General features: G+C 37.2%; 1 protein-coding gene across 1 annotated transcript; it reads left to right on the forward strand.

The window, feature by feature from the left end:
- Positions 1-932: 932 nt before the first annotated feature.
- On the forward strand, positions 933-2,743 carry LOC126367629 (uncharacterized). The gene is made up of 2 exons (XM_050011245.1): positions 933-2,368; positions 2,605-2,743. Exons 1-2 carry the CDS (start codon positions 933-935, stop codon positions 2,741-2,743), a joined length of 1,575 nt encoding a protein of 524 aa, XP_049867202.1.
- The last annotated feature ends 24,678 nt before the right edge of the window (positions 2,744-27,421 follow it).

The raw sequence follows: 27,421 nt of genomic DNA on the forward strand, positions 1-27,421 counted from the left end.
CGAGCACAAGAGAGAACAAAGCACCTGTAAAATCATTCCATGTGTCATCTGCAACCTCGGAGAGAACCTGTATCAGCTGTAACGGAAATCACACGTTGTGTCATTGTCCAGAATTCACCAAGCTAAGTCCTATGGAAAGGAGCGAGTTTGCCAAGAACAAAAGCTTATGCTACAATTGTCTGATCCCTGGGCATCCTGCAAACAAATGTAGACTACGAGTTTCATGTAGAGTATGCAATAGACGTCACCACTCGTTGCTACATCAAAATAAGAATACAAATCAGTCAGACAATACGCAAACTCATCACAGTCAAATCGAAGGAGAAGTAGTAGAAGACCCTATTGAAGAGAACAATTCATCACCTGCAATTCAATCATATATGGCAATGAAGAAGTCCACTGCACTGTTAGCTACAGCATTGATACCTGTGAAGGATAAGAATGGACAAACATTGATATTGCGGGCACTAATAGACCAAGGGTCACAAGCAAACTTTATAAGTGAAAGAGCCACACAACTTTTGAAGATTAAGAAGAAACCAACAAGTGGAACAGTATCTGGAGTGGGATCTACACAGACAGCAATACATCATGTAGTAGAAATACAATTGTTGTCACAATATGAAGAAGAATTCCAACTCACTCTAAAAGCTTATGTCATGCCTACACAATTATGTTCACAGCTACCATCCAAATCATTGGTGAACTTGCCGCACGCCTGGCCACATATTCAACCGCTCACTTTAGCCGACCCGACCTTCAATCAACCTGGTCGAGTAGATGTCCTGCTAGGTGTAGAAGTATATGCTCAAATATTGAAGAACAATATCATCAGAGGTCCTCCTGGCTCACCATGCGCACAAGAAACAAGCCTTGGATGGATACTTTTTGCTAATATACAGAGTGACACTTCAAATGAACCAATTATGGTAATGCATCACCAGATAGATTTCGACGACATTCTATACAAATTATGGGAAGTAGAGGCTGATGATAGAAACAAATACACAAAAGAAGAAGAAACATGTCAAACAATATATCAAGAAACAGTAAGAAGGAATCAAGAAGGAAGATACATCGTGAAACTACCTTTTAGAACAGAACCACCGAAAAGTACAGAAGGGAAAACAAGAGAAATAGCAATGAAAAGACTAAATCAAATGGAGAAACGACTAGAAAGGAATAAAGAACTACAAACAGAATACAATAAAGTCATGAAAGAATACATAGAACTGAATCACATGGAGCTAGTACCGAAAGAGGAAATAGAAAAACCATCTGTTTACCTACCACATCACGCAGTCGTGCGAGAAGCAAGTGACACGACGAAAGTCCGTGTTGTCTTCAATGCCTCTTCACCAGACATAAACAACATCTGTCTCAATGATGAAATGTTAGTTGGACCTCAACTACAAGAAGATATGAGAAGCATAGTCATGAGATGGCGTTTAAGAAAAATTGCATTTGTGTCCGATGTAGAGAAGATGTACCGACAAATTCTTGTCACGAAAGAAGATACAGACTATCAAAGAATATTATGGCGTGATGACCCTGAAGAACAAACAAAAGATTATAGACTGTTGAGAGTAACATTTGAGACCGCTTCCGCTCCATATCTCGCGGTAAGAACCCTGCAACAAGTAGCAGAAGATGAAGGCGAAGAACATCCTGAAGCTAAAAACATAATACAAAGAGATTTCTTTATGGACGACTTGATATCTGGACAAGATACTGTAAAAGAAGCGTTACAAGTAGCAAGAGACATTACAACCATTTTAAAGAAAGGAGGTTTTAAATTACAAAAATGGTCTTGTAACAATGCACAATTTTTAAAAGAATTTAGTCCTGAAGAAATAAGCACTCATATAAAGATGGATATGAATCTTGGTGGCACAGTCAGAACACTAGGTTTATCCTGGAACTTAGGTGAAGATGTCCTCCAATATAACATGAACTTACCACAGCCACAGAAGATAATTACAAAAAGAAGTATCCTAGCTGAAATGCAACATTATTTTGATCCACTAGGATGGCTTGCTCCTGGAATACTACCTGCAAAATTGCTCCTGCAAAAGTTATGGTTGAAGAAAGTGACCTGGGATGAAAAAGTAGAACCTGAAATAGAAAAGGAATGGTTAGAAATACGACAAAATTTTGAAGACCTGAAAGTAATAAAAATAGATAGATGGTTACAAACAACAAAAGACAACTTACCTGAAGCAACAATACATGGTTTCTGCGATGCTTCTATGAAAGCATATGGAGCAGCTGCATACTTAAGAGTAATAGATGAGCATGGTGTATACAAAACTCAGCTAATAGCAGCCAGATGTCGTGTAGCACCTATAAAGCCCGTGTCTCTACCAAGGTTAGAGTTATGTGGAGCCGTTCTTCTATCGAAACTTCTAAACCAAATCAGTGAAGCAACTCACATACCTACCTCACAAATTTTCGCTTGGACTGACTCCACGATAGTCCTGTCCTGGTGGAGAGGAGATCCTGGAAGATGGCAAACATTTGTAAGGAATCGAGTAGTTACTATCCTAGACAACATTGGGGAAAAATGGTTTCATGTACAATCTCACGACAACCCCGCTGACATAGCCTCTCGTGGAATGTTACTGAAGGATTTGAAGAAAGAAAAGCTATGGTGGCAAGGGCCAGAATGGCTAAAACAAGGAAATGTAGAAATGCACCAACTCGAAGACACCGATGTAGACCTGGAAAAAAGAAAAAATATTAATGTAAACTTAAAAACTAAAGAAGAGAAAGAAAAAACAATACTTACCAATTTTGAAGACTTTGATACCTTAATGGATTTGACAAAAACAATTCTTTATTGTAGAAGATTCTTGAAATTTAAAGGAATAAACATTAGCGAAGAAAATAAATCAATAACACCACAAGAATTAAATGAAGCATTAGAATGTTGTATAAAAATAGTTCAAGATAGTGAGTTCAAGCAAGAAATAATTAATTTGAGAATTGGAATAACTATTGATAAGAAGAATACTATAAGGAGTTTAAATCCATTTCTAAACTTTGTGAACTACCTATTAATAATTAGTTTATATTCATTAATTGTTTTTATAAATTGTGTTCCTTATTCAAATATTGTTTTCAATTTGTACTTAGTACTCACTGTTAGTTAAAAATAACTAAGTGTAAGTTTCATACTAAGTGTAATTTTGAGTTAGAAATTTGTTTTGTAATATAAGTTAAATTTCATTTTTAAAACTTATGTTTAAATGTTGAAGTAAAAAAAAATGATTAATCATTCATAGAAATTAATGTGAAATGTTTCAATTTCTAGTAACTTTAAAATGTTTGAAAACATAATTCAAATTTCATTTTGTAAACTCATGTAAATTGTTTCATAAATAGTACCAATAGTGTCTAGTAGCTTTTATAACTTTATAAAAATAACTTGATCTCAAATAATAACTGTAAAATGTAAAAGTAAATAAATGTAAGTTGTATAATTAGTATTGTTTAGCACACTTTGTAAGAATGTTAGTCTTGTTTAACAAACATAATTCATTGTATATCATTGTCTAAAAACTTCGTTTTTGGGGGGCGGTATGTTCTTGCTTAAAGCTAATATGTAAAAATATAATAAATAAATAAAGTAAAATTAAATTCATACCGACAAACATACCCTACCTTACCTTAATATTATATCAAATTAAAAAGTAAAAAATATTTTTTGTCTATGACAATTCTGTGACAAGCTCTCGTAAATAAAACAACGCAACGTGATAACAAGTGGTTTAATTTCCGAAATACACTGTAATTCGTGCAAGAAACACCATCAACCCAACAGCCACTATGAAATGAAATATTTTATTTCAAAAATATTCAAATTCAAAAATATCTTTATTCAGTAGGTAACATGGTTACACTTTGAATCGTCAATTTTTACATAACGAACGTCTCATCCGCCTAAAACTACTGCAGCTTCTCACAACCTGTATAGCCGGGGAAAAGAAGCTGCAAGAAAAACCTTGGCACAGGGCCCTAGACGTTCTTTAAAAAATAAAAATAAACCTAAAATATTGGTATACAATTGAGTAATTTAGCTGCCTAATATCAGTTCTCAGACAGTTAATCCCATGCATTCATATCTTCTAAATAATCACTAACTTTATAATAACCTTTTTTGTAAAGTTTTTGTTTAACTACTGTCTTAAAACAGTTGAAAGGCAAATTTCGGATATTTATCCATATTTACCTACGATATTTACTATACCTACGTATTATTTAATTAAAACAAATAATTTCTATGTCGTGGGATAAGTGGAAATAATTATTATGAGTCACGTGATTACTCACTATAAAATCTAGATCAAATCTAGTGGTTTATAAATAGAACTTAGAGTGTAAAGGACTGGCTGATAGGGCACGGCTTGCGCAAACGCCGTAATAAAATACCGAATGGTTTATGACCACAGGCCACAGTCGCTTGCAAGTTGCGTCAAAAATACGTTTTTGTAATTATAAAAATAAATGTTCGCTGCCAGTTTTATGGACAGGTGATGTAGGTACAGACAGATAAACTGGTACACAAGTTTAAATAAATTCTGCGAGGTACGAAGCTAATGATTAGTTTGGAGGTTTCTTCTATACGACCTCGATAATGGCTTGAACTATGATAGGCAACATTATATAAAATTATGGCGGTTATAGTGAAACATAAATATAAACGTGCCACAGGCTCAGGCTTCCACTCAATCAACCGGATGCGGTATGGAGCATACTCTACCACGCTGCTGCTCCATTGCGGGTTGGTGGAGGTGTTTAGGCTAGTAGCCCGGGACCAGCGGCCTTACGTGCCTTTCAAAGCACGGAATCATCTTATTTTTTTGGATAATATAATCAGGTGATTCAAACCTGCAACGTCCTTACTAAACCAAGGACAATCTCACAAAATGATCGATAATGTCCCATCGGGAATCGAACACGGATCTCCAGATAGCGAGCCCAACGCTCGAAAGACGTAAACACATTGCGTAGCCCAAAAGTGCATACCTAAATGTATAGCTGAGGTTTTAAGTGTGCACTTATAAGAGACTAATCAAAAGACTTTCACCTTTATGGCATGAGAAGGGAAGCTTTTATTCTGTTGTACAAGACATTTCACTCACAGAGCTTGCAAACGAATAGAAGCAATAATTATGAAAATTCTACTTTTGACGCGGATAATATTTACATTATTTTAGTCCTTGTTGTGAGCTCGGTGGCGCAGCGGTAAACGCACTCGGTCTGCGATTGTTGAAGTTAAGCAACTTTCGGAAAGGCCGGTCATAGGATGGGTGACCACAAAAAAAAAATCATCTCGAGCTCCTCCGTGATTCGGAAGGCACGTTAAGCCGTTGGTCCGGGCTGCATTAGCAGTCGTTAATAACCATCAAATCCGCACTGGGCCCGCGTGATGGTTTAAGGCCCGTTCTCCCTATACCTCCATAGGGTAGGCCCGTGCCCCAGCAATGGGGACGTTAATAGGCTGATGATGATGATGATGAGTTCCTGTCGCAGTCTTGATCGATAGTGCTGTGTATAGTTATTGATAGACACATCACTACGCATTGATTTTTGCATTCATCATAGACATAGAATCTTGACCGCTTGCAGTGCGATCCAAATACCAGCTAACGATGAAACTCAAACTCAAAAATATCTTTATTCGTTGAACGTCTCATCCGCCTAATATTACTGCAGCTTCTCAACCTGTATAGCCGATGAAAAGTAGCTGCACGAAAATTTCGGCACAGAGCGCTAGAGGTTCTTTAAAATGTTGTAATTAGGCTGTCTAATAATGGGTCCCAGGCGGTTATTCTCGAGCTCTTCTGTGCTAAATGACGATTTTTACCCAACATTTACAAGCACTATCAACATGAAAATCATAGAAGATGTTGCCAAAGTCCTTACCTAAAATACTTTGAGAACTAAATGTCTACTTAAAATGCCACCAGGTTTAATTGGTCTAAACCAGGGGTGGCCAACTTGATTGGACCCAAGATCTCTTGTTCAATAACGAGACCCTGCGCGATCTACCTATTACATACCTACTTCTAGAATCTTAATTGAAACAGCATAGTTGAGTACACAATCATGTAGCATTTTTTATTTTATTAAGAGAAAAAACATAAGTATAAAAATTACAATTATGAGGCGTGCCTAATAAAAAGTCTAATCGTGATTTACATCGACAATCGTTGAAACGTCGTAACCCCGGTAGTCTCTGTCGTCAGTCAACTGACTGACTGAAACCCTCCCGTCCCTCCCCGCGTCCCACACGCTTCCTGCTTATTGGTCATCGCGAGCCGAAAACAAAAGACTATGCTGCGTAAAATAGAGGATAAATACCGTGACGGTTGAAAAATTATACAAGATGATGCGTCCAGCAGTAGGTGATTACGTGGGACAGTCTGGTTTACGTATTTATATTTTTTGCCTTGCCACGATCGAGTGGTTTAACAGTCGCGATCGACCTGTTGGCCACCCCTGGTCTAAACCAATTACGTGTTCCACCTGAGGCTGGTAAACTAGTAATACTGGCCAAAAGTCTTTAAATAAACACGTGTTTTCATTAGGTCTTACTTAATGGGTTTATAATTCCTAGGTTGTTTGAAATTGACGATAATTTATTGGCAAGATTGTCGTGTAACCTATTAGGTTCGGTTTGTTTTAGAATAATTGGTTATTTGATAGTTTTCGTTTGATAAGAAGTCAACAGTCATCATGTTTGTGTAGTTGCTTATTATTAAGTGATAAGTATTTTATGTCCGCGCATGAGTTCCCGGCATCATTTGCGATTACACTGTACTACGTAGTAAATATATCCTCTTTGGCTGAACGTTGCGAGCTTCCTCACAACGAGGCCACTACGCCAACTCAATTAACATCGCATCTTCCGTGATGGTTTCCAAACATATACTGCTCATGTTACTGGTCGTCGCAGCCGCGCGTGTTCACGCTGCTCCTAGGACTTTGATTAACGTGCTCTACGATGCGATATTCGGACGAGGGGTTTTTGGACATAGTGGTTCCCAAAATGGAGACAACCAAGAGAGACCGCATCCGCAAAGACTTGGATCGCCGCCAAAGAAGACGAAGTCGTGGGGGGAGATCTGCAGAGTGCACTTCCCGGACTCGATCGGAGTGCCTGGCAAGGCGGGGGTGGTGTGTCCAGTAGGGTGAATTCCAGAGTACCGTTTTTTAATTATTTTCCGTTCCATACTTTTGCGACGGAAAATTCCACTTGATATCAACTCAGAATCATGGCGCGAATTATATACTTATGTAAGTAATTAGGTAAATAAAGACACAGATAACTGTCCAGTAGGGTTAACATGAACAACGTGATAAAATTTTTTCACGGGCACATTATCGATTTTGACGATATAATCATGTCCTTTTATAATTATGTCTGTCAAAATACGAACAAAATCACGTGGCACGCATGTTAGGGAAAAAACCAAATTTATCGATGTCGGCAAAATTTATTGAATCGATCGACAATTTTATTACGTTGCGCATGTTAGCCCTGCAGTAAGCTCTGCACGGTAACCGCACCGCGCGCGGCGCGAATTATTATAATAATTCGACCAATAGCCATTTGACGTCCATCTACGTAGATAGCATTCGTATCGTTTATTGGTCGAAGCGCTCGATATAATAAAATGCGGTTGTCATGCAGACCGGTAGACTTATTTTGTATAAGTTACTTATAAAATATACGCGCGCTAGTATTGTGATATAATACGATCAAATATCCATTAATGCTGATGAGCGCTTCTGCGATTTGTGTATTTTGTCGTTGTCAGCATACTAAGCAATCAGAACGGCGATGTTGTGGGGACACGAGACGAATTTCATTAATAAAATAAACCGTGTTCTGGACGGGGATGTCCTACATATTGTTTCATTTCAATAATTTTGTATTAAATAAACATTAGTAGAGCTTGTGGCCGAATTTGTTTTTGAATGTATGTTTGGATCATAAATGATTATCATGTTTTCAACGCTGAAGGGAAACATCATTAGGTATCGCAGGTTCCCGACAAATGCGTGTCGGAGGAATGTGACCTAACCTGTATTGGGTTGGTTTTCCCTTCGCAGGGTGGACGGTCAGACAGGCAGTCGCTGCTGTAAAAACCGGATCTGTCAAATCTTCTAAATAGGTAAGCGGACCCCGTGAAAAACAAGATAACGCTAGGGAGATGATGATGATAGTTTGTGTTCGAATGATGCTTAGGTAATTTGATTTACATCTAGGTATGTAAGTATTAAAATAGAGGGAAGGTAAGTAGATGACAAATAAAGTCTCGGCTCTATAGTGGTATAGTTTATCTGTCATTTTGAAGATAGGCAGGTGTCGATAATAATTATAAAAATCAACATGTATGTATCTTTGAGTCAATTAAAAAGGCTTAAGAACCAAAGGGAACGTAGAGGTGTAGATATCCACACTGCTCTTTTTTTTGACGTGACTTATTGTAGATTTGCCGCAGATGGCATTAACTACTTGGCCGGACAAATGGGGAGCGCTGAAGGCTCTTACCCGGTACTTGGCCGGGCAAATAGGGAGCGCAATCCATACTGCTTAACTGAGGGTAGGTATAGAAACTTTACAGCTCAAGATCTTTTAAGTATTCTGGGATATTCCGATGTTTTGCGTTTTTTTTACCGTTTATGAATACAGTTAATAAATCGATTGTACGTTACTCATTAATACAGTTACTCGTGCGCATCACCATGTAATCGAACACAACGTGTTAATCAATCAAACGGCTTGAAGTGATGTGTCAAAGGGTACTTAGATATTAATCAGTGATCGACATGCCCTATGAACAAACACATACTTTGTAACTGAGTATAAACATATAAAATCAATTGCATTATAACTATAAGTTGAGGAAAAGTAACAATAATAGATAAAGAAAATTGAAGTATTCAGCAATTACATAAAATGATACGGCTCGAAAATTCAATATTTCCTTTAATAAGGCAATTATTAGTACATGTGTCGTTTATAGTCAAAGGTAATAAAGTTAGGCACGTGTAGACATCGTACGCTATTTTCCCGTACTAACAAAATACTTTCATAGATGGGGACTAGTTATTTGGGTGGGTACCTACTAAAGTCGCAAAATAATTAGGTAATAACCTGAACAAAAATAACCTGTCATTACGAAAAACAATTTGGATATTCATTATACTAGTAATACGGTCAACCATTTTTATTCCTTATTCTATGACCATTCCAATATTATTTGTGACTGGTAATGACCAACTGCCTACCTATGTTATCAATGCTCTAACCACTGGGATTAGCTTTGTTGACCGTGTGTGATTTGTGACGTGTGTGTGTATCATTACTGATTCATGCTTTCATCATCAAATGAACAATCCATCAAGCTTAATGTTGAAATAAGAGCAAATTGTTAGAGAGTTTCGGATTTGCAAATCGGATTAGCGCCTGCGAGAAACATAATAACAATTCTACAGCGGCGTATTTCAGTTAAGATAAAAATAAAAGGCACTATTGAATACGTATGGATTGTTCTCGTTCTCTTGGATAAGTTCTGTTAGAAAATAGTAAAAAAAGATAAACGAGAAGCTATGAATGAGTGGGATGAACAGTAACAACCATATTTTTCTACTTTCATTCATCTTTATAAATAAGTCTAAAGTTAGAAATTCTTCAAAAGTAAAGTAAAATGTTTGCTTGAGTAATCTCCGAAGAAAAATAAGAAAAATATTTTTGTTCTCGGATGCGACGAGGGTTCTTTTATCACAGACAGTGACTGTGGGCAACGTAAAGACCGTTAAAATTCTTACCCTTGTTGGTTGTATCACTGACATTGAAAGAAAACAAAAAAATGTTTTACTCTTTCGGCTATATAAATTCGGCTGTCCGGTGTAAAAAAAAAATACTTGTCCAGTATTTTATGAAATTCAATTTGGCCCGTCTACGTGGGAAAGTTACGCCAAAATTTTTACAACCTGTTTTCACAAAACACAAATCAAACAGATAAGTATTTTTAAATAATTTTTTTTGTTTACGTACTTACAGGAAATTACACTTGATATCAACTCAGAATCATGGTCTGAATCATCCCTCTCAGTATTCGTTACGATGTCACTAACACCCTGTATACTATTAATTATCTACTAATGTACTTTATTTACTAAATAAAATCAAGTACTATTATAGTACCCGCTTTTCGTACTTAGTTTTACTAAAATGGGAAACCAAAATATAGTTGTTCATTTAATTTAAACAACATTCATGTTTAACTTCTCTTCAAATTGTTTATAGATATGAAATAAGGAATTTCCATTGGCCAACCACATCCTAAAAGTTTTCATTTGTTTTTCGAGTTAAATAAGAGGCTGTTAATATGTAACTAGTAGGAAACCTAACTTTATTTAACTTTTAAATTTTATAAAATTCGGCGCAAACTTTTGTTTCTTAAAACAGTGGTTTCTTACATGAAAGATGCGGAAGGTTTAGGGAAGTGTTTATATATTCCTTAACTAAGTTGGGAACTCTTCTACTGGTGTGGTGGTACAGTGAAAAACGTTGTTACAAGTTATCCCATAAATAAATAATAATATATCTGATTATTTTCTTATAAACAATACAATATATGTGGGATATAGAAATAAATCCCGTGTTATTTTAAATATCTTTACTCCTTATATTTTAACAAAATCCTCTAACCCGACCGACATCGCACCATAGACCCGCCCTTCTTACTTTTTAAAACTTCCTTACGTCCCATTCATTAACCATCCTCCTTTCATACCCCAAACAATCAATTTCCCATTCATTATCCTTCCATAGTATTCTCACTTTCCTACATATCTATAACACAAGCACCATATACATATATCCCATATATTTCAATTCGGGTAGTCCATCACAAGATGAACTAAGCCTCACCGAGCTTTCTGTTGACAATGTATAAATAAGTTAAAGCCAATAATAAATGTTTGAAACAAAAAAAAAAAAAAAACGTTAAAAGCATAGGCTCCCGACTAATCAGAGGGTAGTCAGAGGTACATCCATCGCAAGATAGTTTAAGTTGTAAATGTTTGAATCTTAATTTATTTATGATACTGGTCCCTAAACTATATACAAGAATATCTGTATTATCCTAATCTAACCTATATCGACTTGTGGCATAGGGAGTAGCGCCACAAATCCAACTCACCTGTAAACCTGTGAGTTTGTAAAATACAGACTTACGAAATCTGTAAAACCACATAACGTAGCCTTATAGTAAATAACCGGGTGCCTACCAAACAGAGACGACAAATTTTACCTGAATTGAAAAAAAGTTCGTTCAATCAGTTTGTGCAACGTCTTTAATTTTGAAACATATTCTGATGTGATTTTGTTGTGGCAGTATTACTTGGAATGAAAGTAGCCTGATTCCAGGTTTTGTTGAAGAAAACCACAACAGAACGTGATATTTCAAAAAAGCGCTTAGATATGTGGTTTTTACTATGACTCTACTTTTTTGTAAGACTTGACTTAGACTTATTGTTAAGTGCGATCATTAGAGGGCGACACAGCTCACCACCTATGACGTTGGTTTAACAGTAAGCTCCGGAAGGGGAAGGTACTCAGTTCATCTTGCGATGGATGTTCCTCTGGTTATCCCAATTGGGATATAATCGTGAGACCATATATGTAAAAAAGTAGAATAAAAAAAAATGTATGTGTGACTTATTGTAGATTTGCCGCAAGTAGAATTGACTACTTGGCCGGAACATTAAAAAAAAAGATTACTTGGCCGGAACAAACTCCAGCAATCATATTGAAAGGAATAAAAATAAACACGTAGCTGCAACGACACTTTGGGGGATTATTTCCTGTTCCAATTCCGCCACCATGACAAATATTTACAAGTCTGTCAGAGGCCCGTCCGTAGCCCGTCAGATAAAACGTCTTGGCTACGACTCTGTCACGAAGAAACATTTTTTTATATGTCATCCTTCGCCTTTGTCTTCTAAAGGGATAAACAGGGACGTACTTAGTCCAGGTATTATTTTACCTTTAATAACCTACACTAGAATTTCTTGTGTCGAGAATACTGGAGAAACAAACTCACATGAAAAAAATGGTTTTTACGGATTGATACCTCAACCTTTTGGGAAATAGTCTAGTCTAGAGATATACAGTATACATAAACTCATGCCTACTACATGACTATGGAATTCTATGTAACTAGTCTACATTACTCATTAGTCTACATTTTTACCAGTCGGGAGATGAGCTCTGTCTAGTTATTCCGTTTTCACAGGGTCCGCTTACCTAACCTGAAGATTTATCAGGTTCGGTTTTTTTCAGCAGTGACTACCTGTCTAACCTTCTAACTCGCAAAGGGAATTAGGTCACATACCTTCGAAAAGTATTTCTCGGGAATGTAGGTATCCTTGCGATGTTTTCTTTCACCACTGAGCATTTTTTGTGATTCAAACCTAAATTTGAAACAAATAAAAAAATAATTAATAGGAATAAATAAATATAAATAAAATATAATAAATATTTAATTAAGTTATATTCATTTTTGTGTGTTTGTACTGTCGATGTGCCTAATAAATAAATAAATAAATTCAAAAATCATTAGTTTACGCCCTTTGCTGGAGTAGAACCTGCGACATCACAGTGAGAGTCGAGAGTTCTTCCACCTGGGTTAGGAACCATGGCTGCTAATGACGAGTAGGCTCTGTTTACTGATAGTAATAATTACGTCGTCATAAGTAGGCAATGTACGGATATATCAACTGGGGGTCAACACAGCCCTCATTGAAATTCATCTATTCCTTTTTTAGATGAATTGCATCAATTTCATCCCGTTTAACCCCCCTATGTTCCTTGCTATTTTAACATAACATAAGGGGGGGTTAAAAAGGCCACATCGAAACAATAAATTTACAACAACAGCAATATTGCTATTTGACATTTGTGTGCAAATGTCAAATTGCAATATTGCTTTTTAGATTAATTGGTATAGTCTTTTTAAGACCCAAGTTCACAAATATATCACCAATGGGGTGGTGAGTCGTATCGCGCTATTTTAACGGCTCTACATATTTATTGAGTTTCTTAAGAATATTGTGTCCTTGCGTGTACCCGTGTACACGCGAGAGAGCCTTCAGCGCTCCCCATTTGTCCGGCCAAGTAGTTAATGCCATCTGCGGCAAATCTACAATAACTCACGTCAAAAAAAAAAAGCGTGTACCCGTCTTGATCGGATCCTGTCCTTCAGGACAGCTAGACAATTTGTCCCGTTTCCTTGACATAAAACAATAAGGTGCCAGTCCGGGCACGCGTCGGCGCTGCCCATAAACTTGAATAGGTTGTAAATCGGGTCCGGGGTCTCAGCCCGGCTAGGAATTACCGATTAGTGGTCGTTCCCAAGAGCTATTTATTGGCTGTTACCGTGAAGGATTGAAATTAGAATTGGATTCGACTTAGGAAAACTTATTGCAGAGTGAATGCAAAAAATGGTTTCGAAAAATTGCTTACGAATACGCCTTGTCAAGACAGGATGAGACGGTAAGTTATCCGTATAAAATTCAAGTACCTATTCTACTTGAAGTTAGTAAAGATTTTTTTGTAGGTTTGCCTGAGATGGCATTAATTTTTTGCCGGATAATAAATAGTAGAGAAAGCGACAAATGCGAGGTGTTTCATACGGATTAAGTAATTATCAGAAATATATTAAATACAAGTGCCAACCTAATAGAGAATAAATGTTATTTTACAATAAGGTTTTTAATTCTGTTCCAAATTCAAATTTGAATTTGGAATATAGTCGCGTCTTGTTGACTATAAAGTTATCTTCGGAAGTCACTGCCAACATGTGGCTCTTGCTCTACCAAAAGGGAATGACGTAAGTTGTAAATATGTAAAAACAAAAAATAAAAAGCTGGTTGAGTCCCCGATACTAAGACGTGATGACGGATTGGTCTCCTCAGTTGACAGTGTGACGAGGGTACTCGCACCCGTGACACTACTTTTGCTCGAACCTTTAAATGATTGACACAGAGACACACACCTCCTTCAAAAGGGCTCTATTTTATTAAAACTATTTATTTTTGAATTCTTGTTGGGGTAAAATTGTTTTTATTGATATATAAATTAAGTTACTATTGGCCAAATGTATTATCCATTTTTCTCTACCAGTGCAGAAAAGAAGTACTTACTTACTAATAATTTAAATTAATTACAAGTTTCGGATCGGAAGACTAATTGACTACCAAAGGGGGCTTTGTTAAATAAAATAAAAAAAACGTCTAAGAATTCTTGTAAGGAAAAATGATTGTTCCTAGAAAACGGAATATCTCACTTGATCGTCATTTATTTCTGCAGTTTCGCTATTATAGCGTATTCGAATCAAAAATCGAATGAGTTGGAAAATGAGCGCGCGCAATCATAAGGTTGGTTTGTGTGTAAATAGAGATTGAATTGCATGTTTCCGGCTGGAGGCAATCCGGCGTTGTGTGTCAAGGTTGACTGATATTCGGCATATCGATGACTTAACACGATGCAACTTGGAAACTGTACCTGAAAACACAAAACAAGTTTAGGGTGAATTTTTGAAAGTAACTCAAAACGTAAGTCTCAAAAAGGCGCAAAATATTTTTTAACAATAAAATGGTATTTAGTTATTGCGGATTAAGATTCCTTAATACAAAATGTAATTAAAAAAAGCGACTTCAAAATTTGTCTAATAAGTATATTTTGTTGAATACAATATTAGAATTTTAATTCTGTACCCTGCAAACGCTTCACCGTGATTATTTTATTTTACCTGTGACAACCTTAAGTGCAATTTTCACTGGCTCGACCATATACGGCGATACGGCCCACCACCTAGCACGGTCTAACAGAAAGCTCGGTGAAGCGTGGATACTCAGTTCATCTTGCGATGGGTGTACATCTGACTACCTCAACTGGGAATACTTATAATTCTGAGCTTATGTCATTTTATGTCGGGTGAAGTCACAGAACAGAAAATATCAACTGGTAAAGTCATAAGACGTAAGAAAACTTACAGCAACTTTTGCTATATTTTATAAAAATATGATGCACTAAATAAAAGTGACACGTTATCAACTCAGCGTCTGCAAAGTTAGACGCAACGTGATATAGGATTTATAATAAGTATTATGTAGTCTACTACATACTCGGGCAGTAATAATCACAATATCATTAAAAACATTACTCATATAGAAATGTAACAAGGGCGACTTTTTTACTTTTAAAAAGTTATGTTATGAGATATCATAAATAAAAGCTAAGTAAGTATTTTCGTTTTACATATTTTTCTGATACATACTACCTAGTTTCTATATTTTAATTAAAAATAAGTAACTTTAAGTAACAGCAACATTTTTCACCAAATTTGTACTGTGTAATTGGTACATATAACCAGTGTTTGGCTTCTATTAAATTTTTGCACAACCCAGGGCGAATCGATATTCAAAATATTCAAATTAGCCGTTGCATGGTTAAAATTTGTGTACCAAATTTCGGCGTTTCGCAAACGTATTTTGCGGAACTATTTTCAGTAGGACGCAGATTGTCGCTTGTACTGAGAATGGAGCCATTTTCAATTGCTTCTGGACTCCATTTCAGAAGCAATTGGTTTATACCGCCCGTTGACTGCTGGAAAATGGACCCGTGAACGGGTAGCTTTATTTACTCTTTGTCCAATATTCATAAGAAATGCAGCATTTAATTGATGTTACTTTGAAATTGGAATAAGAATGCTACCACGCTTTTCCAACATTGCGAATTGGTTTTGTAGGAACTACGCAGCGGTACTACGCTATTATTGCTTGGAATTTTTTTGATAGGAATTGAGTTATAACAAAATAATGTTGCTTCCTAAAGGAATACCACCTTTGGAATTTCAATATGTTTCTTTTAAAAGACTTCGATTTTCTTTGGACTGTCGTTTCATGTTATTTATTATAAATATGCTTACTTATTACATTTTCGACAAAGGAATTATTCTAGTTATTATTAGTTATTAAACATTTTTGATTATACATTTTATTAATGAAAGCAATTTAATAACAACATTACATTGAATATTGATAAGCGCTTCGAATTATAAACTGTAAATGGCTTGTCTTCCTGATTGGAATTAGTTAGTAATTAAATAATATTGATAAGAAATATATCTTTGTCATTCGCACTGAATATATTATAATTATGATAAATATCTAAAACACAAAAGGAAGGAAGGGCTCTATGCTTTGTTGTTCTATTTGTGGCGTAGTCTACCTCAATTGGAACTAACGAGGATGATTCATGAATGATTAATTTTACATATCACATGATTGTGAAAGCCAGAAAGATAAACTCAAAAGTTAATGCTGGTTCTTAAAATAATAAAAAAACTTGTCTATTTTGTATTTCGAAGCGTTTATCAATGTTCAATGTTATTTATAGTTGCTGGCTTGTTGAGATAAATGTTGCAATCTGGCGGCGCTGCTGCTTACCTCCCAGAGGATCAGCACGTCTTGTTATAAAACCAACAAGAATCGAAAATTACCCCTTCGCTTTGTCTGGCCACCGATACTTTAAGAGTACCTATCTATTTTTCTCATTTTCTGCATGGTCATGGATGAAAAAAAAAACTTATATATTGATTGGTTTTCTGCAGGATCGGGAGGCGTATTTAGACATGCTAGTTCAATACGTGACCGGTAGATGATAAAACACAAAACTCTCCTTTTTGCTTTGCCGTAGTCGTGTATTAACATAAAATGCGTTCACCTGTTTATCAGAAACCCATCAGAGGGAATGTGTTTTTTTTATTGAATGGCATTAACTACTTGGCCAGACACATGGGGAGCGCTGAAGGCTCTCACCAGGTACAATGTTTAAGACAACAGGCACCCTCAGGGGTGCCCAGTTTTGCGCGAACCTCGTCTCAGGGCGTCATCTGAGAGGAAAAATATTTGAAAGAATTAATCGACCCTAGTGGGTTGATAGCGATAAGCGCTGATTGAGGGAAATCGTCGACCACCCTGGCGGGGTTGGTATCGGGGTTCTAGGCAATGTGTCGTTTCTAACATGAGGGTTATTCAAACAGTCCATTTTAGAAGAAGCTGCAAGTTGTCTTCAGACAATATTTTGGAGCATTAGTTATGCCTTATCAACGCAGCCTATCCGTATAACTACGCAGCATATAGGTACTTATTAAGTATGTTGGCACACCAATTTGTAACATAACCAGCAGATATAAATGAAAAGGTTTTCCTGGATGCTTTTATTGCCTGTTATTCTTTTATACGGCGAATTCTTTTGTCTTGCACAATGAGCACAATAATGTGCCAATTTTGAAAATAAGTAAGCAGATATGTATTCGGTTTTGAAGATAACGTTGCATGACAATGTTTACCGTTATCGAAAAGCTGTCTTAGAATTACGTTTTTTTGTTTTATAAAGAAAATCTCTATAAGTATATACATTTCGTTACGATGTCACTTATACAGGGTGTAAGTGACATCGAAAACAGGCTGCTTGAAAACTGGTTTGCTACTAGCATTATTCTTATGTAGTATTATTCCTTATTCTATTATTACTAGCCTAAACACCTCCACCAACCCGCACTCGGGCGTCGTGGTGGAGTGCGCTCTGTACCCCTTCTATAGATCGAGGGAAGACCTGTCTTGTATGTTATTTATTTTAAGGCTACATACATTTATTTCTCATTATTCTTCAAGTATACAAAACAGGCTGCATTTGTCAAGTCCAACGCATCGATGCAAGTATGATGTACGTAGCGGCAAATAGACGCGCGTAACGAGGCGCCTGCGCACTCAGCTGTGATGTCCGCAGCCTTGCACTTCATATATCATCCTGTTACCGGCCTGGAGCTGGGAATAACGGTGTCGAGCGGTCTCTACCGGCACCGGAATTATTCGCTTGACGTAAATTGGTGAGTGACAAACATCGCACTAAGGAAAATTGTGACGTTTCAAATAACAAATTTACAACTTTTTCATATGCGAGTATTTACTACTTGGTTGTTGTGATGACGTTACACCCCGGACACTCCATACAAAACACCTCTTTTTACACAGATACTACACGATACTACACATGGATGATATCTTACATGCGCATGTGTATGTGTGACGTCAGACTAAAGTATGTTCGGGGTTGTTCTTAAAGCTAGCTCAGCCGTCGTTCTATACGTAGTATTATTCCTTATTCCATGGATGACGTTTTACATATTGCATTTATTTTGTGGTTTAAAAATAATATACCAAGTTCACCTAAGACTTTGTGTGCATTGCGCACTTACTTTTATATGCGCAAAAGGGTTAAAACCCCCCTGTTGTTGCACTTTCACGACTTTTCCGAATAAGTAGACACACAGCAGAAACAGCATAAGCTTTTCTAATTGTTAAATATTGATAAACAAAGAATAGTACCAAATTATAAGTACATCAATAACGGCCTCCGTGGTCCAGTGGTAGGGCGTTAGGCTCACGAGCCGGAGGTCCCGGGTTCGAATCCCGGTGGGGAAATATCACAAAAAAATACTTTGTGATCCCTAGTTTGGTTATGACATTTACAGGCTAATCACCTGATTGTTCGAAAGTAAGATGATCCGTGCTTCAGAAGGCACGTTACTACTTACTGCTGTAAGTAGTCGTTACAAGAGTCATGTCAGGGGCCTTTGGCGGCTCAATAGTAACCCTGATACCAGGGTTGATGAGGTTGATTATCCACCTCACAACCCACACGATAGAAGAAGAAGTACATCAATGTCGGTAAAAACAACTGGCGATGAAGCAGTCCATGCTCCTTCCGGTTGATTGAAAGTAAGAAACGTTTATTATTGAAGGACGCCACATTAAATAACGTGGCTAACTTTGCAAATTGACGTATAGTGCATTTTTGCTATATTTGTATCTTATTGATAATAACAAAAGGTGCTAATCAGATCCGCCAAAAATTTCAGATACGTCAGTTAGCGACGTCAGCGGCAAAGCACAATATTAAATACATAATGTAGAAAAATTGGTAAGTATATAAACAAAATACATAACATAACATAAACAACTTATATACGTCCCACTGCTGGGCACAGGCCTCCCTTCAATCAGGAGGGGGTATTGAGCATACTCCACCACGCTGCTCCAATGCGGGTTGGTGGAGGTGTTTTTACGGCTAATAGCCGGGACCAACGGCTTAACGTGCCCTCCGACGCACGGAATCATCTTACTTTTCCGGACAATCAGGTGATTCAAGCCTGAAAAGATACAAAAAAACAACGATCAAAACACATTATCGGACGTATATAGGCTGTTTCTATTTATGTCGTGTTCGTCGGTAAAACACCCTAACTTATGCCCGTCTCTACGCTTCGTTGCCGGGATCCTGTTCTATATAGCGATGTAAGCACTAGCTGCACAATTGTATTTTAAAATACTGCCAATGCCACATTGTTACGAGACATACGAGGTTCTGATCTAAGCTGAACATAGCAAAGTACTTTCAGTACTTTCATACATTTCATAGCTTCACACATCCAGATACAAAGTCAACCAGCATAGGTTGTAGAAATACAGTAGAGGCCACAAAGAGAAAATTCAAATCGAAAAAAGATCTGACTCGGACGGGACTTGCACCCGAAGCTCTTGTTAAACCGGGAGGAGTGTGTTAACCATCTTCTTTTTTTCTTCTTCTATCGTTTGGGTTGTGAGGTGGATTACCAACCTCAGCAACCCTGGTGTCAGGGTTATTCTTGAGGCGCCAAAAGCTCCTGACATGACTCATGTAACGACTACGTACTTACGTCAGTAAGTAGTAACCGAGACCAATGGCTTATCATGCTTACAGACTATCGGGTGATCACCCTGCAATGTCCTAACCAAACCAGGCTCACAAAGTGATTTTTGTAATATGTCCCCATCGGGATTCGAACCCGTGACCTCCAGGTCGTGAGCCCGACGCACAACCACTGGACCACGGAAGCCGTTCGCACACGGTAAAAATGTGATTTTTGTGTGGGTATCCGGGGAGTGTAATTAGGTAAAAGACTTCTCACTTTCAGGCCACTTCTTTCAGTTTGATATAATTTTACGCTTGACTATAGGAGGAAGTGGTAGCCCAGTTGGTAGAATGCTTGCCTCTCACTTTGAGGTCGCAGGTTCGAATCCAGCACAGGCCTAAACCAATGATTGTCGAATTTGGTTTCGAATTCATGTTTGGATCATAAATTATTATCACGTGCTCAGCGGTGAAGGGAAACATTCCCGAGAATTGCATATTCGGAAGAATGTGACCTAACCTGCATTGGGGTGGTTTTCCCTTCGCGGGTTGGAAGGTCAGACAGGCAGTCGCTTCTGTAAAAAACCGAACCTGTCAAATCTTCAGGTTAGGTAAGCGATCCCCGTGAAAAATGGGATAATGCTAGGGATATTGTATTGACTATAGGTAACATGGAATAATACAAATATCTATCTAATATTCAATGTCTTATCTCCGTTGATCGGATTCAATCAACAAATACCACAGGCCTACGAGCTACTCAAATAAATTGGAATATTATAATGAAGTAAGGATCGATCATCCAATATAGCTGGTTTGTCGGTGAAACGATTACTTACCTACCTTTGATGTAAGTATTAAAACCACTTTATAGGTATAGCAATAGGTAAGTCAAAATTGTCGCCAATATTAAGTTCTTGACCTTCCGAATTGAATTTTGATCCGACGGCAATTAATTTTGGTATCGGATCTTTATTAATCTTTATATTTAAAAACCGTGATTACCTTTTCTTATAGAAATTGTAACTCGAAACGCGTAAAAGACGCATGATTGACAGCTGTTTTTAAAATGAATGAGAGAATGAAATAATAACCCGGACACGTCACATCTCGCTGGTTAAACCAAGATTGTTTAAGATTCCTGCCTAAAATTGACTGTGTTCCATATTTTTTTGCCTGTTGATTAGCCGTCCCTTTCTTTTTCAGCGGATAGGAAAATGACAGGTATAACTTAAAATAAAATGAGATACCGTCTGCAGGAATTAGCACCATTAACTGATTAAAACTGGCTAAGTATGTTACTAATATTTACGTTTTATTGTAGAGTTTGTTAATAATTATATATCGTACTTATTATTAAGTGTATGTGTATGTGTGTGGTGTTGTGGTTAAGCAGCATGGAGAATGAAATAACACCGACAAGAGCGCGGCTCTTAAATTAGTGGTGAAGTAGATAATTAGTATCATGATATTATGGGCAAACGGCGAAAATTCATTTTATAATGATTTCACGATGTATTTCGTAAGTCACGCAAATCTTGATGATTGTAGCTGAAACTAGTTATTTAGTGTTTGACCTTCCACAGCGTAATGAAGGGCAGAATTTAAAAGTATTATCGTATAACATACAGTTTAAATAATTGATGAACCAATTTAAAGTCAGGCAATCAGTTGTGTGCAGATTCTGTTCAGTGCCACCAGTGCAGTGCAGTAAAATGTGGACGGGGATTTATGTAAGTTTTTTTACTGGTTAACTACCCACAGTGTAGCAGCGTGGTGGAATATGCTCCATACACCCCCCGGTTCATTGAGGGGAGGCCTGCTCCCAGAAGTGGGGCGTGAATATACACCCGTCACATCGACAGGAAGTGACATCGTAATGAAAACTTTGAGGGATGATTCAGACCGTGATTCTGAGTTGATATCAAGTGGAATTTTCCGTCGCAAAAGTATGGAACTGAGTCATGGTCTGAATCATCCCCCTGAGTATTTGTTACGGTGTAACTAACACCAATACCTACTTGTATGGCTAACTGTATGTACTTGTACGGGGTGTAAGTGACATCGTAACGAATACTGAGAGGTATGATTCAGCTTATTATTCTGAGTAAATATCAAGTGGAATTTTCCATCGTAAAAGTATAGAATTGAAAATAATTTAAGAAACTAAAAAAAAATCCCACTTGATATTAACTCAGAATCATGGTCTGAATCATCCCCCTCAGTCTTCGTTACGATGTCACTAACACACTGTATACATATACTGTTTATGTTTAATAGTTAATTTACGGGTACTTATTTCAGTGTTGTAGATAGCATAGGTAGGTACTTAGTTCTTGTACCCCTGATTACCCCAATTGAAAATACAGCCATGAGCTTTGTTGTGTGTAGTTTATTCACTGTTCTTGAAAGGTTCATAAGATATTTCCCGGCTTCAATTACATAAATACGGGTCGATAGTGTTTGTTCTTGAGTGTACTTAGACCCGACCACTAGTGTAGTGTAGATGTTCAGAGATAGATAAAGAGTCGTCCATTATCTTTTAATCACTCAGAAGAAAGAACATCCCATTTCGACATCCCCATAAACTTTTTCTTTTTTGCACTCTGATCTAGAACTTGTGTACTTTTGATAGCATGACATGACATACATACACATACATAAACATACATACATAAACAGCCTATATACGTCCCACTGCTGGGCACAGGCCTCCCCTCAATCAACCGGAGGCGCTAGGAGCATACTCCACCACTCTGCTCCAATGCGGCTTCGTGGAGGTGTTTTTACGGCTAATAGCCGGGTCCAACGGCTTAAGGTGCCCTCTGAAGCACGAATAATCTTACTTTTTCAGACAATCAGGTGATTCAACCCTGAAAAGTCCTTACCAAACAAAGGACAGTCTCACAAACTGATTTCGACAATGTCCCTATAGGAAATCGAACCCGAACCTCCAGATCGTGAGCCTAACGCTCTAACCACTAGACCACGGAGGCTGTTGACATTAATATTATGGTAATCCAATTTGTGTCTGTAGAAGTATGGGGGTAGAAGTACCCAAATTACAGGTGCACTGGTGCAGACATGTACCTACTAGCTAATAATATATATATTTGGTATCAAAAGGAGGATACACATATATCTCCACTCTTACATACATACACCTACATACATACATACACATCATACATACATACTAAGCACCTATGCTTACTCTTTACGGGACACAGGCGGCATGCTATGCTATCTATCTAGGATTTTGTTCGCTTTACGACCAGCATGACGCGTCTTGTTAAACTCCGCCTCTCCATTATGTTTTCAGAAGCTGTTATTCCTCTTGGCCGTGCTCCAGTGCATGACTCGGGCGCATGGGTACGCGACGGAGGCCCCTGACTTCTCGAGAGAGGACCGGTCCCCCCTGCCAGCACTCACGCTGCAGCAACAGATCTACATCAACTTGCTCAACGTCATTGCCGGCAAACCACTCGCTTTTAATGGCATTAACATCTTTACTATATAATATTAAATTATTTTGAATTATTTTTGAGTTCTTGAATTATGTTCAACAGGCGTGCTTATTGCCATTTAAGTACGTGTTGTTACACTTTTAACAGGCTTACACAATAATAATATGTATAATGTGATGAGTTGTAAGTTTTCCATAAATAAATAATTGAAATAACTCAAGCAATATACTTAAATAATTTGTTTTTGTTGAATTATTTTTGAGCTGTTGAATTATGTTCAACAGGTGTGTTTATTGCCATTTATATTGAACGATGTTACACTTTTAACAGGCTTGCACAATATATAAATATGTGTTTAGCTGTAAGTGTTTCATAAATAAATAACTAAATATATAGCCCCCGAAGATAGGCCTTTTTTAAAATTAATATTTTAAGTCAATATCTCCTATACTTAAAGGTTGCCTGGAAGAGATTGCTACTTAGCAATAAGGCCGCCTATTGTACTAATTCTATTTCTCTTTTGTTTTGTATTTTGTTTTTTCCTGTTTGTGCAATAAAGTATTTGTTATGTTATGTTATGTTAAGTATGAGCCAAGAGAGATGTGAAAAAATATAATGACTTATAATTAAATCCCAAAGTTTGTGTATGATATCTACTCACTGAATTAGTTTAATGTCATTTTAACGTACTTTTCCTAATAAGTTACATTATCATCCCCCTAGCATTATCCCGATTTTACACAGGGTCCGCTTACCTAACCTGAAGATTTGACAGGTTCGGTTTTTTACAGAAGCGACTGCTCGTCTGACCTTCCAAGCCGCGAAGGAAAAACCGGCCCTATAGAGGTTAGGTCACATACCTCCGAAATACATTTCTCGGGAATGTGGGTTTCCTCACGATGTTTTCCTTCACCGCTGAGCACGTGATAATCATTTATGATCCAAAAATGAACTCGAAAAATTCGACAATCATTGGTTTAGGCCTGTGCTGGATACGAACCTGCGACCTCAAAGTGAGAGGCAAGTAATTGTGCCTTGGTTTAATAACTTATTGAAACCCAAAAACAAAGATAAAAGATGCATATTTTATTTTGAAAAAACTTTACAGCACCATCTGCATTGTCTTTTAGGAACGTTGCCTTGAAAGTCCTTCATTGGAAAAATACTTTTTTATTATTTTGTTTCGTTATATAATCAATGAATATCATTTTATTTGGATTAAATTCTGACTTCAGATTAAAACACGACACTGTCCCGCCGAAAAATGAATTTTCAATTCAATTCGAACTCCTCACTTAAAAATACTTCTGTCTTATTGTAGTAGCGTCCTCTGTTCGCCCACCCAATATCTCGTATTCAGTAGGATTGTTTTTACAAATTCTCATACGATTCGCTTTATTTGACACCCTGCCAATTTGACAAAGCGAGTGCCGACACGATTTCAAGATGAAACACATAACACGAGCTTTTAGTTCTAAATATTTAATGAGAATGAGAAATAAGATATCGTTTAGACTGCTTTTCATGAATTCTTATACCTTCGGAATTGATGTCAAGTAACACAGCTTGTAGGATTAGGTATTTTGACGTGAATTTATAGCACATAGAAAGCCGATTTATCTTAAAGTATATCAGTTATAACAGCTTACAACTATACCTAATTCAGTGCAGTTTTCATTAACACAGTTGGCACCATCTCTCTTTTTCTATCGTGTGGGTTGTGAGATGGAATACCAACCCCGTTAACCCTGGTGTCAGGGTTACTATTGAGCCGCCAAAGGCCTTTGACTTGGCTCATGTAACGACTACTAATTTCATCGGTAAGAAGTAACCGGGATCAATGGTTTGCCTTTCGAAGCACGGATCATCTTACTTTCGGACAATCAGGTGATCAGCCTGTTATGTCCTAGTTAGGACTCCTAACCAAACTAAGGATCACAAAATAATTTTTGTGATATGTCCCTACCGGGATTCTAATCTGGGACCTCCGGATAATGAGCCCAACGCTCAGCTACTGGGACTACGGAGGCCATTACAGACGGCGATACGGCTCACCACCTATCACGTTTGTCTAACAGAAAGCTCGGTGAAGCGAGGGCGCTTACTACTTGATTCACTTGTGATGGATGTACCTCTGACTTGTTATTAATGTTATGTATATTAAACTATTTTCGTTAAAACTGTTCCGGTCAAGTAGCTATCCGGCCAAGTAGTTAATACCATTTGCGGTAAACCGCGTCTAAAAAACGACTAATCATGTATCAATTTCGTGCACCACCCTCGACCACTGACAGCCCTCCGCGCTCCCCGTTAGTCTAGTCAAGTGAGTGCCATCTGAATCAACTCTACAAGAAATTAGGCCAAAAAAACTCTTGCTCTCTTTACGAGTCTAGTTATGTAGTATGATTATAGTGACATATTCTCACGTCTCTTTCTCGCTAGGCGATGTGGTATATCTCTGTCCTGCTTGTCATTATAATCGTGCTATATTTAAGGAGTAAAGTGATCGTGGTTTTTATCAATAACCATTGTTAGCACTGTCCGTCAGGGTCAGTCAATTCTTTTTTTCGTCTTTATCTGTTGACTTTGTTCGACATGTTCTACGACGAGTATTATTTTACTCACCCATAAAACATATATGAGAGCTGAAACATAATAAAAATGATAACAGTGCCGTGTTTCGGAGTTAAAAAGAGATGGACCATTTAGGGGTTTATGTCAATGGATTTCGATGTACTTACCTGTTGAATAAAAAGTACAATATTTGGGAACATTAAGCGTATTGCTATCGCCAGTAGTAACGTTGGTTGCTTACTACATATCATTAAAACTGAAATAAATCTTTTAGTTTTATCTACTTACATACTTTGTCATTAACTCATTAATCAACCCGGGTATTTTACAGAACAGGACCTCCCAACCCGCGAAGTGAAAACCAGCTCAATACAGGTTAGGTCACATACCTCCGAAACGCATTTCTCACGAATCTAGGTTTCTTCACGATGTTTTCTACCACCATTGAGAACGTGATAAATATTTAAGATCCAAATATCAATTCGAAAACAAATTCAAAATTCATTAGCCCGTGTTGGGGTTCGAACCTGACACCTCACAGTAATAGTCAAGCGTTTTTCTAACTGGGCTGCCACGGCTTTCAAATTCAAATTCAAAAATATCTTTATTCAGTAGGTAACATAGTTACACTTTGAATCGTCAATTTTTACATAACGAACGTCTCATCCGCCTAAAACTACTGCAGCTTCTCACAACCTGTATAGCCGGGGAAAAGAAGCTGCAAGAAATACCTCGGCATAGGGCCCTAGACGTTCTTTAAAAAAATAAAAATAAACATAAAATATTGGTATACAATTGAGTAATTTAGCTGCCTAATATCAGTTCTCAGACAGTTAAAACCCATGCATTCATATCTTCTAAATAATCACTAACTTTATAATAAATAACTTTTTTTGTAAAGTTTTTGTTTAACTACTGTCTTAAAACAGTTGAAAGACAAATTCTGAATGCTCTTCAAGCATTAGGAAATTCCGAAATGTTTAAAGCTATTGTAACAAACAAACATACTTAGCCGAGTGGGTGTACAGTCATGAGCAATATAATGTACCCACTTTAGGACTCTGTCGCACTAACATATTTGACATTTAATGAGACTTACAGTTCAATTTGTCAAAAAAGTTAATGTGACATGGTACCAAAGTGTATACATATTAATGCTCGTGACCGTACCCTACCCCTTCGGGGATACAGGCGTGCTTGTTAAATGTGTTTCTGCGCCGATTGTGCGTAATATAATAAAATTTGGAATTTGTCGGCGCTTAGCTCTTAAATCTGTAAGACACGTGAAACAGAACGTAAAATCTTGCGCAGGCTCATTATAAAGTGCCATTACTTGTGCTTAGCTAGCGTATCTTTCATCTGGTACGTGACTACCATAATTTCACGAATAAATGTAAAATTTCAGATTTTCTTTTCGCGAAAATTCGTAATTATGAAGATATGAATATTAACAGCTTAGCTTATATACATCTACTGCTGGGCATTGACCTCCCGGAGAAAGTTTTCATTTTTAAGAAAAATGTTATTTATTCTACCTTAATAGAAAACAGTAAATACA

The sequence above is a fragment of the Pectinophora gossypiella genome, chromosome 6, assembly GCF_024362695.1.
Source record: "Pectinophora gossypiella chromosome 6, ilPecGoss1.1, whole genome shotgun sequence".
Classification (NCBI taxonomy): domain Eukaryota; kingdom Metazoa; phylum Arthropoda; class Insecta; order Lepidoptera; family Gelechiidae; genus Pectinophora; species Pectinophora gossypiella.